This window comes from Dipodomys ordii, unplaced genomic scaffold (genome assembly GCF_000151885.1).
Source record: "Dipodomys ordii isolate 6190 unplaced genomic scaffold, Dord_2.0 Scaffold104, whole genome shotgun sequence".
NCBI classification, from domain to species: domain Eukaryota; kingdom Metazoa; phylum Chordata; class Mammalia; order Rodentia; family Heteromyidae; genus Dipodomys; species Dipodomys ordii.
In genome coordinates, this window is record NW_012267320.1 from 5,772,509 (window position 1) to 5,786,872 (window position 14,364).

Here is a 14,364-nt window from a genome sequence, read left to right on the forward strand (position 1 = left end):
GAAAAGTAGTCATAAATGAAGTCTCACAAATTGTAAGATTAATTAATAGATTATTTAACAATAGATACAAAAATTATAAATACTGATAGAGGAGTAGAATTCCTAACGCAGCTGTTGACCTACTTTGGTGTTATGGTGTAAGCAAGATTGGATTGGGAAGACCTGATGGACACTTTGGAATGACAGTTACTTGAAGGATTTGGTGATGACATTGTATTTTTATGGGTTAGTGGGAGGACTGCTTGGGTAGGCAACTCAGTAATAATGAGATGACATTCAAATAGTTCTAAAGTAGAACAGAAGGACAGACTACAGAGAGGACCAACACCCAGGAGCCAAGGTATATAAAGAGGAGGTTCAGAAAGTGACAAGTACACCCTGACATCCTATTCTCTGCCATTTAGTCTAGGCCTGACCTTCTATCTCCATCATGTCTGACAACAATTGCTGCTGTGACAACTCTAGCTCTCCTTCACTCAGGAATTCCTGCCATCTTCCTGTCACTTCACCCAATGCTCTCCACTCCACAGAGGTGAGTTGTGATGATGCTCCCTGCCCTTCCAGTAGCAGCCTGGGAAGCCATGTGGCCCATGACAACAGCCATGAACTTTCTGGTGAACGCAGGAGCTTCCAGTCTAACACCTGTGAAAGAAATGCCTGTAGCCCTTCCAGCTGTTCTCCAACTGTTTCTGGCGTGTCTGGAGTCCATCAAGGAACTAGCTGTCTTCCTCCCACATCTCAAAGTTCCAGTTGCCGTTCTCCAGTATCCTCTAGACAACTTGTGAGGTACCACCTGCCAACTTACCAGTCCTGTGGCTATCAACCGCAGGGCTACCTGGTGTATAGCCGCCAACCACTGAGCTACCTGACCTGTGGTAATCAACCATTGAGCTATCTGCGCTATGATCGTCAACCACTGAGGTACCAGTCCAATGGCTGCCAGCCATTCTCCTGCATGTCTGATTATTACAGACCCACAAATTATACATACAGCAATTTTCAGCGATACTCCCCCTCAGGCAACTGGTAGTCTCCTTATTAATGAAAATCAACATGAGTAGCTGGAAAGAACTCATGTTTCCTGTCTTTGAGATATCACTCAGCTTTACATGCATGGTTCTCATTCTACAGGGTTATATTATGTCTTTAAGTTCTATACTAAAATCTGTTTATTGAGCATTTAAAAATTCTTATTATTACTGTGGTTAAAATTCTCAATGCTTTGTAGTTTGGAAAGCTCTTTCCTGCCATTTTCTTCATAATTAAAGCACAGCCTTCACATGCACATCATTCTTGTCATGTGTCATTTCTATGTACCTTAATAGAATATGTATCTTGGAATAGAATATGTACCTTAGAATTGAAACATATACTATTTATACTACATATCTGATGCCTGGCATTTTCTAGAAATTACTTTAATCCTTCTCAGCTATTGAAAAGCAGTATGCTAAAAAAATGGAAAAAGAAAAGGATCAAAGGAAAGCAAAATGTGCTGTGTCAGGGATGGGTAACAGAGTTGAATAGGGAGGATGAATATGATGGAATTGCTTTATGTGCATGAATGAAAAGAGAGCATAAACATCTGTTGGAATTGTTTAAGAACAATAGGTAAGAGGAAAAGGAAGGGAAGAGAGAAAATGAGTTTGATGAAGTTCCTTGTATGTACACATGGTAATACTATCCCTTGTACAGCTAATTTATGATAAGGGGAAAAAGGGAAATAGGATTAGCCCTGTTGTACTGATAAAGAACAAGGTTCATAAGATAAAACCCCTTATCCAAGATTTCATTACTAGTAAATGAGGGCCTAAAGCTAAATTCAAAGTAGTGTTATTCATTTTACATGTAACTATAGGCTAACAATATGTCATTGACACATTTTCATATCCCAGTGCATTCTTACTATGTTTTCAGTCTTCAAAGAGATTAAAACAAAGAAATGCAGGTGGGGGGGGGTAAGGTCAAATTGTAGGAATGTTGAAAATTGAAGCTCCACATAATTAGATGAACCACTGTACATAGACATGGCAAATGGGCCTTGCTGACATATAGAGGACAAGAAGAGTGAAATTCCAAACAGCCATCCTGGATCCAAACTGAAGAAAGCCATACATTTCCATGAGAATTGATCAAATGCTCTCAATCCCAGTTTTTATATACAACCAGGTAACTAACTAGTATGAAAATGACTTCTAACTCCTATTTTAACATAGGGAAAGTCAAATGAGGTGTTTAATATGTCATTAATGGGATGGTGGAGAGAGGCAGAAGGGATGTCTGAGATCATGATATTGACCTGCTGTGAACAATGCAGGACAATTTTCAGGATGCATAACAAATGAGGTTCTAGAGATGTCCATCTGTTGAAGGCTTACTCCCAAAGTCAGTGCTACTGAAAGGTGGTGGAGGTTGAGTCTAGTGTGGGTTCCTCAGGCTACTGGGAAGTTTGTCTTGAAGGAGATTTTGAAACTTCTTCCTTTTACCTCCTGGGCAAAAAGTGAGTAGCTCCTTTCTGCTATATGATCCTTGGCATGTTGTGCTTGCTGCCTTACAGCGGACCCAAACCAGTAGGTCCAACTGACTATGGACTGAAACCTCCAAAATGTGAACCAACCTAAGCTTGATCACTTTATGTTGATTATTTATATATTTATTATGGAAAGCTAACATACTTCCCAGGGAGAGTAAGTTTGTGCAAAGTATCTGAGATGGAGTGACTTAGGAAATTCAGAACATTTTAGTGAAACTAAAATGGAAAAGGAAAAGGAAAATAGAAAATAACAATGGAAAGTGTCTGAAAAACTCATCCTGGTGGTACACGATGAAAATCCCTTGAATCCAACTCAGAAGAATAGCCGTTATCATTAGGCAATAGAAAGACATGAAAAACCTCTGTTTATATAGAAATTTAAAGAACATATGGAGGATATATTAGAATTTTTGGGTTTAACTAGCATTTAGTATGTTAACTATTATATGAGAATAAAATCCATAAAGTCTCAGATGTAATTTTCATTATATTATGTTAATTTTTTTGTTCCCTCCAAAATTCATCTCTTAAAAGTAATAGACTTTGCAATACTTCTTTTTTTAATCCTAGTTTATTCAGTCAGGTAGCTATATGGAGATGCATTAGTCTAAGATACCCATTGGCCTCTGTACTGATTAGAAGAAATTATAAATTGAATGAAAATATAATTAATGGTGAAATAAGTCATCAAGGTATGCGTATTGAGCCTTGTCATCAAGATGTGACCACTTGATTAATGATACCAGCCTTCCTTTATTGTCATGTCCTGCATTGAACTTACATTTTAATTAGTGATGATTAATGATGGGACCCTATTTAGTTTGATAACATGAGATTCTATGGTGTCCTAGTTATCACATACATTTCAAGAGCAGGTGTTTAGAGACCAAATCTATTTTCACTCTACAAGGAATGATTTCATTTCTTTCTTAAAACCCCAAGGTAGCATGCCAGAGAGATTTTGTAGACTAGTTGTCACCTGGTTTCAAACTTTACAAAGAGCAAAAGAAGCAAAAGGAAGCTTCAACAAAATCATGAAAAGTTTAGGTAAAGTACACACACAATGTTCTTTAGTTGAGATTTATCAAGGTGAGAAGAGAATCTTCTTGGAAATCACATGAAAGCATGAAAGATTTCATTTATCAAGTGCTTAAAGTTCTTAGAAGAGATAGGAAAATGTCAGAGAGACTTCTCAAACTTACCTTAACCCTTGATGACTCCAACATCTTCAGTTATTTTCTGCCAGTAATAGGCCACACGCTGATACAGAGGCTCATGGGCTTCTCTTTAAGAAGAAGGTGGAATCCTGACTTGAAAATTTCCCAATGTGAAATATCAAGCAATTTCCTTCCATTGTCTGAAATCAAATAACCAAACAACAAAAGATATTCAAGGGGAGCTCACATTAAATCTGTCCCATATGTCAAAATTAAAAATATATCCAAGGTATGGTTTCTCCCTATGTTTGTCTACCCCTGTGCATATTTACACAGGTACATGAATTCTCATATTTTCTAGTAAGCCCCATAAGAATTACTAAATAATCTCTCAAAAGAGAGAATCCTAAGATATGTATTCAAATGTATTTTTTTCTTTCATGCGATTGTTTCTAATACATTTATAAGATTATTTCTTTGTTGCTTTGTATGTCCCTCTCCCACAGTATAACCCCTGCTTTCACTGTATTTGATGTTGGTATAATTTGTGGAGGGGAAGGGAAAAACAAATCGTTTAAATAGGGATACAGGTGGACTCATTGCAACAATGAGATAGATGTACAAGTCATTCTGTCAAAAACGAACTTTACAACTTTGGGGGGTGGGAGGAGGGTTGGGGGGGCGGGGGAAGGATGGGATGGGAAGAGGAAACAAAGGAGGAGGCTACAATGCTTGATAAGAAATGTACTCATTATCTTTCCCATGTAATTGTAACCCCTCTGTACAGTATTTTCACAATTAAAAAAAGAATTAAAATAAAAAAGAGAGAGTAAAGAATATCAGACTTCTGGATTCCTCAATAAACTGTAAAATTATGGATAATTTTGCATCAGGACAGAATCTACCAAAAGAATCATGAATTTTCTCTAACATACTAAGTGGAAATTTGAGATTTTTAGTTTCCTTCATTTATTCTCAACTCTAATTTCTTTGACTCAGAATAAGCTTGAGAAAAGAAATATCTAGTTCCAGAATATAGCTGTCCCAAGAAAATAGACTTCCATAAATATTAGCTTGCATATATGGGCATAGTCAAAATGATTACTAAAAAAGTTCTTTTGATTGTGTCCAACTAGGCACTCTTAATCTTTCTTCTTATAACATTAAAGTTCTGCTTAATATTTGCTTCATTTACTTGCCTGTTGCCCAAATCTCCTAATAAGTGATTTCAAGTGACTATATATATATTAGTTCTGCAATGCTGATACAGAAGCTTATGACTATTGATGTTATGTTAATCTACAAAGTTCAACACCACCAATAGGAGTTTAATGACAATTTTACTATTAAAAAGCAAGTGTGTCACAGATATTATTATGTAGAAATACCATCTACATTTCTTCAAGTAATTGAAAAAAAGACTCAACTTTTAATATGAAATGTATCATGCTGTCAGACCAGAGCTTCATGAAAGGTATTCTAAGATGCTTATATAAAATTGTCAAGACAAATATGTTAGGACTCAGGATGAAAAACAAATGGTATAATAGTTTCCATCAGGAAAGTTCAATGAATTTTGTTACATGGAAACTATTTTAGTATGATAAAGCTTCAAGAATATCAACATTTGACCTCTTTCTCAATTTAAGAGTCTTCCTAACCATAATGTTCTTATGGGTAATGAATAGAATCAACATCATTAAAGTGGACTCCTCTTAAGTATTTTTGAGGTGGAGACAGGAACAAAGTAACATAAAATATGTAGGCAATGATATCACACTTCCTCAGGACCAATAAACACAAACAAATCAGGATTACAGATATAAAGAAGAGGCAAACTGAACTTATTTTATGAATGAATGTAAAATCATCCTCAGAAGCAATAGAACAATAAACGAATTCGATGTTATAATATAAACTGGTATAAAATATGAGGAGAATGTAGGTTTATGATCTGAACATTTAGATCTAGTTTCCTGTAGATATATACATACTGCCCTGCCCTTTGTAACTCCTGTGAAAGCCGTACTCAACTGTATTATATCATACCACATACGATATCCTGCAAACAACAGTTCCTAGTTTGGGGAATTACTACATTTTCTCGTCACTGCCACTGTGATCTCCTCTACAACTGCCAATGATATTGGTACTCTATGCTTGCCATGCCAACATGAAATTTAATTCATGGACAACTTTCTAGAGAGAGACAACTGATCAACCTTCTAGTTACCAAAAATATCAACTTGTATATAAAAACCTGTGAAATTTCCTGCAATCCTTCCACCATTCCTTGTGTATTCCCATCCTGATGAACATCTACTCAAAAGTTCTATCCAACTATCAATGTATAACACACCCCAGATCTGTTTGTTTAGTAGTTACTACCCACAAGCCTACCTCTTTCTTGGCTCTTAACTTATATACTTCAACCCTTGTAGCTATTGATCATTGACTTTTGTGCTCATTGCTGCCGAGTACTCTCTCCATTGGCCATATCTAACAAATTCAAATCTTTGAATTATGTGTCTAATAGTTTACAACTGGTTTTCTACATGTAAAGTCATTGTCAAATTAGCTTATCCTTCCATTGTGGATTAACAATCTCCATTTTAGAGAATGTCAATTGTCATCTTAGCATCTTGCCTGATCATTTTGTGAAAGGATTTCATACTTATGCTGATCATCTGGATCATTGTATTTTTAGTTTAGTTGCTGTTTGTCCTTTGCCATTTTACTTGACAATTTTACTTGTTGATTCATTCAAAAGAAATTTCTACTTTCAAAACATCATGATTCTGTACTAGTCATACATTCTTTTTTTAAATTTAATTTAATTTTATTTGTGAACATACTGTACAGAGGGGTTACAATTACATGGGCAGGATAATGCATACATTTCTTACCAAGCAGCAGCCTCCTCCTTTGTTTACCCTTCACATCCCTTCCCAGCCTCCCCCCTCCTCCCCAATCCCAATCCTTCTCCTTCCTCCCTTCCCCCCCCTCCCTGCACCGACATTGTAAAGCTCGTTTTGGACATGACAACTTGTACTTCTCATTGTTGCAACAGGTCCACCTGTATCCTTAAACAACTGGTTTTTCCCCATCTCCTCCACAAGTTATACTGACATCAAATATAGTGAAAGCAGGGGTTTTACTGTGGGGGAGGGACATACAAAGCAACAAAGAGATAATCTTATAAATGTGTTAGAAACACATGCATAAAAGAAAAAAAACCATTAAAATACATATCTAAGGGTTCATTTTCCTGACATCACATTATCTGACCTTTTCCGCTTGACTCATACATATACTAGATATTGCAAATAAGGGAAACCATGGGACCTATGTTTCTTTGGGCCTGGCTTACTTCACTTAATATAATTTTTCCAAGTTTTTCCATTTCCTAACAAATGGGGCAATGTCATTCTTTCTGATGGAGGCATAGAATTCCATTGTTTATATATACCACATTTTCTTGATCCATTCATCTACTGAGGGGCATCTGGGTTGGTTCCATATCTTAGCTATGGTAAATAATGCTGCAATAAACATAGTTGTGCTGGTAGCTTTAGTGTTGTCTTGTTTGTAAACATTTGGGTAAATGCCCAAAAGTGGGATTGCTGGGTCATAGGGGAGTTCTATGTGAAGTCTTTTGAAGAACCTCCATACTGCTTTCCAAAATTAGAAAAAAACTCATAATTATTTCAAGATAGACTTGCTGCAAGTGAAATAGAAAACACTATCTTTGGGGGATTTTTTGTATCTTCAAACAAGTTAAGACCCTTTAGTTTCATTAAAAGTATAAATAAAGAAAAATACATCTGAAAAAATGAGGAATGATAGAACCTTTGTAAAACATGATTGAACATTTCCTTTTTTATTTTTTAATTTTTATTTAATTTTTAAATTTTTTATTTTATTTTATTTATTTTTTATTGTGAAAATACTGTACAGAGGGGTTACAATTACATGAGCAAGATAATGAGTACATTTCTTATCAAGCATTGTAGCCTCCTCCTTTGTTTCCCCTTCCCATCCCATCCTTCCTCCTCCCCCACACCCTCCTCCACTCCCCCCTTACCAAAGTTGTAAAGTTCATTTTCGACATAACGACTTACATCTCATTGTTGCAATGGGTCACCTGTATCCCTATTTAAACAATTTGTTTTTCCCTTCCCCTCCACAAATTACACCAATATCAAATACAGTGAAAGCAGGGGTTATACTGTGTGGGAGGGACATACAAAGCAACAAAGAAATTATCTTATAAATGTGTTATAAACAATTGCATGAAAGAAAAAAATATTTGAATACATATCTTAGGGTTCATTTCCCTAACACAAACATTTCATACTAGTGGAGTATAAAATGTATACTTGTATATCTAGCAATTAATAAAAGAATCATGAATATTTTTAGTCAATGAATTATATTTTACCATGATTACAGGCAATACTAAAATTCCACATGCTTAAAATTATGAGTCTGTTTATTTCTCAAAGTACAATTTCATGGTTCCATCTTCCAAAAATTTGCTCATTGTGGGACCCAGGCAGAAAGTCTTCACCACAGGGAGAATCACCAGGAGAGAGACAGAAAACAGCACAAAAAGGCAACACCTATATAAAGACCAGATCTACATGTCTTCTAAGTTATTACTGAACAGAAAACATTGTATTATCTATCCTGCTTTATGATATGAAAATTTTACTTCTGATTAGAGAAAATGCAACAATTAGCTTTTCCTTCTAAATTAAAAATCTCTTCTGCTCCTTCATGGATGCTTGATCATCCTATCATCCTTCCTTCCTTTCTTTCTTCCTTCCTTCTTTCCTTCCTTCCTTCCTTCCTCCCTCCCTCCCTCCTCTCTTCCCTCTATCCCTTCCTTCTTTATCTCTTCCTCTCCTTTCAGTTTCCTTCCTTTTGATCTATCCTCTAGCTTTCTTTTTTATGTGTACCTTACAAAATGCAGTGAATTTTTGATAACATTCAAGGAGGATAACAAAACTAAACCTTAATAATGATACTAATGAATATTATAGGCTTATGATAATTGTAAAAGTTAACATCAAAACATAAGCTACACACTGTGGAGAGCTGCGGGAGCCGCGACCAAAGACGGCTGCAAAGGCAAAAATGGCAGGGCCGCGTGGTGCGGATGCGACCTAAGATGGCGCGGGCTTCCCCCTTCCGTCTTCCTCGTGATGAGTGCTCTCTGTAAAAAACAACTCCTTATATGGCTATGACTTGGCTCCTAGTTTGCTTCCGTGTTTGCAGTCCTATCAGTATATGCTACGTGGCGCTTCAGGATTGGCCATCCAGGAGGCTTATAACCGGAGCGCTGGGGCGGATGGGGAGGAGAAACAGGAAGAAGCGGGCAGGAGAGAAGTAGGAGAAACAGGAAGAAGCGGGCAGGAGAGAAGCAGGAGAAACAAGGAGAAACAGGAAGAAGCAGGAAGAAGCGGGCAGGAGAGAAACAAGGAGAAAGCAGGAGAAACAGGCAGAAGCAGGAAGAAGCGGGCAGGAGAGAAGTAGGAGAAAAGAAGCTGTAAACAAGGTCCTGAATAAACCGTCTGAGAGAAGAACCTGTTGTCGCGTCATCCTTGCGGGTCGAGGCGGTCGCGACAACACACTAATTATGCTTTTGATTCTTGGCTTGACTAAGTCATTTGATCCTCACAGTCACCTACAGAGAAAATGCTATTATTAACATGCTTGGAAAATGTGGAAATTCCGTTTTAGGAGCATTTTGTGGTTAAATGGGCATTTTGTGGTTAAATCCAAGAAATCTGCATTTTGTTCTTATTCTAAAAATTTCATGCTCAACATTAAAGGAACCAGCTAATGACACCTAGCACAAAAGTATATGAAATATACCAGGGAAGGGACTATTAATTTTACTGCCAAGAAATTTAATATTCTTTACTATAAAGGGTAGAAAAATTATTCACTATTGTTATACACTTTGGGAGGAACTAATGACTATTATAAAACAGTGCATCACAATATCAAAGTAAATGAAAAAAATACATTTTTGATTATTATAACTACTGACTGGAATTCCCCATACCAGAATGATAGAAAGATTTTTGAAAAGTAATCCTCATCCTGCATCAAAATTCTGAAGTTTTACATTTCGTGTCTCCTTCCATCTGCAGACATTTCTTCTAAGTGTATACTATTTGCCCTGGTCCTTTTCATAAGAAGCTACTGTGCAGCTAAACTTTGGTGGCTCACATCTCTAATCCTAGCTACTCAGGAGGCTTGAGACCTGAGGATCACAGTTCAGAGCTATCCCAGGCAGGAAAGTCTGTGATGCTCTTATCTCCAATTAACCACCAGAAAACCAGAAGTGGCGCTGTGGCTCAGGTGATAAGAGTGTTAGCCTTGAGCTGAACACTGCAGGGACAGTGCCCAGGCTCAGAGTTCAAGACCCATGACTGACCAAAAGGAGGAGGAGGAGGAGGAGGAGGAGGAGGAGGAAGAGGAGGAGGAGGAGGAGGGAAGCAGCATCAGCAGTTACTGTATACTGAGAAATTTTGTCCAAAGTTACAAAATAATAAATATTTATATTCAAATGCTTCTTAATGAGAGGGAGAGAAAGAAAGAGAGACAAAGAGGGAGATTCATAGCTCATTAAGGCACGGCCCTGACAATTCTGTCTCAGAGTTGTTTAACTCTTACTATAGCTATCTCTTATCACATATATACCATGTTTTCATGTTAAACACTACTCAAACTCAAATTTCTGCTTTCCAGTCACTTGTGCTACTGTTTTTGGCATGTGGAATTCATTCATTTCTGTGTCCTAAAATTTTAATTCTATTCACCTTCCCTTCAGCTTTTTAAAGCACAAATGACAGTAAACTAACAACTACCAATGTAAATGTGTATGCTGATCTGAATCCTCTTTGTACAACACTTAAAATTCAAAATTATACAAATAGAAAGAGATCAATTTAAATGTGACAAGAATGTCTTCCATTTTAGATTGCCAGGGATATACTTAAGAACCCATCCAGTTAGTATTTGACATTCAGTTTCTGTGAGTATGGATTTGCACACGTTTTACCCTGTCTCTTGTAAGATCATGTTTGCATCATTTAGCAGCATTCTGACAAGTAGCACTAGAACTCAATGGTGCATATGATTGTAGCAAAGCAAGGTTAAATGTCTTGTGACCTAAAAGGCTGGAAGATATCCATGCTGTTTTTTTCTTTAAAGACTACTTGCCGTAAATTTAGCTTCTTTTTTGTCTTCTGTGTTTACCCTGAAGGATTTTTATCCTTTGGGAAAATTGAGGAAGAGAACCATAACTCTCTTTTAATGAGGTGAAAGAACACTACTTGTTCATTAAAGGGAGTTTATTTCTCATGCCTCACATGATTTTTTAAATTATGTGATGGGTAGAAAGCTTATTCTTTGCATTTTCAATTGTCCCTGGATACAGAGCACAAATTCCTCTAACTGGCTAACCATTGCAGTGTGTGTGTGTGCACGCGTGTGTGTGTGTGTGTGTGCGTGTGCGTGTGTGTGTGCGTGCGTGTGTGTGTATTTATAAAGTATATTCATAGTCTCTGACTGCTACAGAAAATTACCAGAAAAATTGTAGTTTAAAATAATAGAAATCTATTCTCATGTAAATCTGAAGGGTGGAAGTCCAAGTTCAATTTCTTTTTCTAAAACTCAAGGTGTCCACAGTGCTGATTCCCAGTAGAATCTCTAGCAGAATAATGTAGCCCTCCCCAGCTTCTTAACATAGCTACCAAAACTCTCTCTCTCTCTCTCTCTCTCTCCCTCTTGTTGGCTCTCTTGCTCTCTGTCTCTCTCTCTCTTCTCTGTTTCTCTCTCTCCTTCCCTCCCTCCCTCTCCTTCCCTCTCCCTTTCCCTCCTCTCTCTCTCTGTCTCTGTCTCTCTCTCTCCCTCTTCCTATCTTTCTCCTCCCCTCATCCTTTCTTTTCCTTGTCTTTCCTTCCCTAATCCTCTTCCCTTTGTTCTCCCTCTCCTCATCCTCCCCCTTCCTACTCCTCCCTTCCCTTTCTCCTTCCTTTCCTTTCTTCTTCTTTGCTTTCCCTCTCCTCTTCTTCTCCGTCCCTTTCCCCCTTCCTCCTCCATTTCTCTTCCTTCCCCTGGCTTTTCCTCTTCTTCCCGCTTCTCCTCCCTCCCTCCTCCCTTTCTCTTCCTCTCCCTTTCCCTCCCTCTTCTCCTTTCTTCTCCTTCCCCCTCCCTCTTCTCCTTCTCCTCTCCTCTCTCCCTCTTCCCTCCTCTCTGATCTCCCCTCCCCTCTCCTCTCTGGGCTCTGTTTTACAAGGAACACTGTAATTATGTCATGACAAATAAGACAAATCGAACTCAGGACATGTTCATATGTACAAAGGCCTTTTATCATATAAAGTGGCACTCACATGTTCTTGGTGTGAGGAGTGGCATTTGCGGTAGGTGGAGTTAATCAGTCCTCCAAATACATGCTAACCATGGGACAACAATGAGTTTAGTATTCAAATGAGGCTGAATAATGAATATGATGATTCTCCAAAGCACTCAAAGACAATAATACAGAAATGAAAATATCCCTTGCTTCTCTAAAAGCCCATTATTGTTGTGACCCTGATATTTCCTGTTATTGAAGAAGCTGCTCAGTGTCTAATGGAGACTAATATAGAAGACAATTGTGTAGGGTCATGTACACAGAAGACTGGAGTGATAGGGTAGAAGATGATCACACATTAGTATGAGGCAGTAAGTAAATTTACAGTAAGTAAATACAAAAGCAACAAAAACAATGAAATATTTCAAATCTCAGTGTTCTATTATGTTGACTAATACCATAATACATATACATATGATAGGAAAAAATCTCATAATTTGAGTATATACTAATCTATTTGATGACTTACACTTAAATGAATATTGATTTAAAATAATTAATAATTTTTAGTTTAATACCTCAAAGTAGACTATATTGGCCTTGTAATGACCAAATCTCTTGTTACTTTCTATAGATTTGCTACAAAGAACCCTAAACTACAAGACCTGGGCAATTTAGGGTATGAGAAATGATAGATAGATGAGAGATAGGTAGATGTTAAATAGAAGAAAAAGATGATAGATATATAGATGATAGATAGAGCCTAAACTAAAGACTAAAAGTAACTAGGGTATGATAGATGATAGATAGATGGTAGATAAATACAGATAGAAGGTAGATAAAATGATTGATAATATTTAATAGGTTGATAGATGATAGCTAATTGACATAGAGAGATATTACATACATAGATAGATACAGAAATGAAGTTAATAACTTACTGGGAAGTTGGCTACCAATTACCTTATGTCTCAGTTTTCTCTATTGTCTGCCCCAAATCTAAGGGATTTCTATACCTAAACAATTTGCTGGAAAATATTGCTTCCAAATCTCAACCTTTTTCACCTGAGAGAAATTTCAGAAAGAAACAAAATGTCTTTAATAAAGTTGTTTATTTCATAGAATAAACACAGAAGCACTGAGAAAATTCAGGAAACAGAGGATATCTGTAGGTTTATATTGTTGCGCATTTAAAAATCTGGCTGAGACCTGTAGAATGGCAAAGGAAATCTAATTGTCTCCTTGAGAGCAATGTCCTATCCCTAGAGCTCATCCTACCTGAAGGAGTGAGTGCTGTCCTCTGTCTGAACTCATCAGTGGTAAGAAAGCACTGCTGCTTCTAATTCAGCAGAAGCTGTAAGTCTGAATTAGAGTTTATATTTTGAAGAACACAATGTCAGGCTTTCAGTTTAAATTAAAATCTCTTCTAATATTTCTTTTTTTTTCTTTCGCTTCCTCCTAAGGAGTGAAAATTGCTTCTTAACATGTATAATGCCTATAAAAAAAACTACTCAGGGCATTCAAATAAAAAGTTTTAAGCATAGTCATTCCTTTTCTGTTAGTCTAGACCAAAAATAACTTCCACAAGGGAATTAAATAAAATCTATGTGCAAAGAAAGCAAATATGTAATAAGTAGAATTTATTTGGAGAAAAATATGTTACACATCTGACAGCATTTGGGTTTTCCAACAAGAACAATGGAGCATATATGGTATAATCTTAGTCAATGAAGAAGGTATAATGTTGACATACTGGACATCGTTAATATTACATAGTGTAGAAACTTAAAGAGGATTTCATGGAAGCGTGGTTGCTTAGCAACCACAGACCCATGGGGACAAGTTCATTTTTAGCATTGTGCAATGTCACCAAGACCCACTGTGCTTGCTGTGAGTCTAATGCATGGAATTCTCGAAACACATCAGATGAGAAGCTGTCATCAGGTATGGCCTGGCATAGATACTGAACAGTACATATTCAGAGAAAAATGCGTTTTTTTTTCTTGATACATCAATGCCTCGCCCCTCTCTTTTGAGTAACACTAGTTGGGTAACCCACACCATCCAGCTTATTTCAGAATGTAGAATCAATTCCCACAGTATTGTGCAGTGGCAAAGAGTGGAAAAACACAGGTCTTCGCTTCATTGTATCCTTGTGAACCTTTTAATAACCATGTTTCTGAAGCCTATAGATACATGAACTCTTGTTAACTGCTAATTGGCAGACGAGAGTTTGCTTATTAACATTAGAATCACTGTTCACCAAAGCTATGTGTCTACAGATGGTAAGTGATGGGGGGATG

The 14,364-nt window shown here is 37.1% G+C and overlaps 1 protein-coding gene across 1 annotated transcript; it reads left to right on the forward strand.

Annotated features, from left to right (window-relative positions):
* Nucleotides 1–430: 430 nt before the first annotated feature.
* On the forward strand, nt 431–1,030 carry LOC105994043 (keratin-associated protein 26-1-like). The gene has a single exon (XM_013027451.1). The coding sequence runs from the start codon at nt 431–433 to the stop codon at nt 1,028–1,030; it is 600 nt and encodes a 199-aa protein (XP_012882905.1).
* The last annotated feature ends 13,334 nt before the right edge of the window (nt 1,031–14,364 follow it).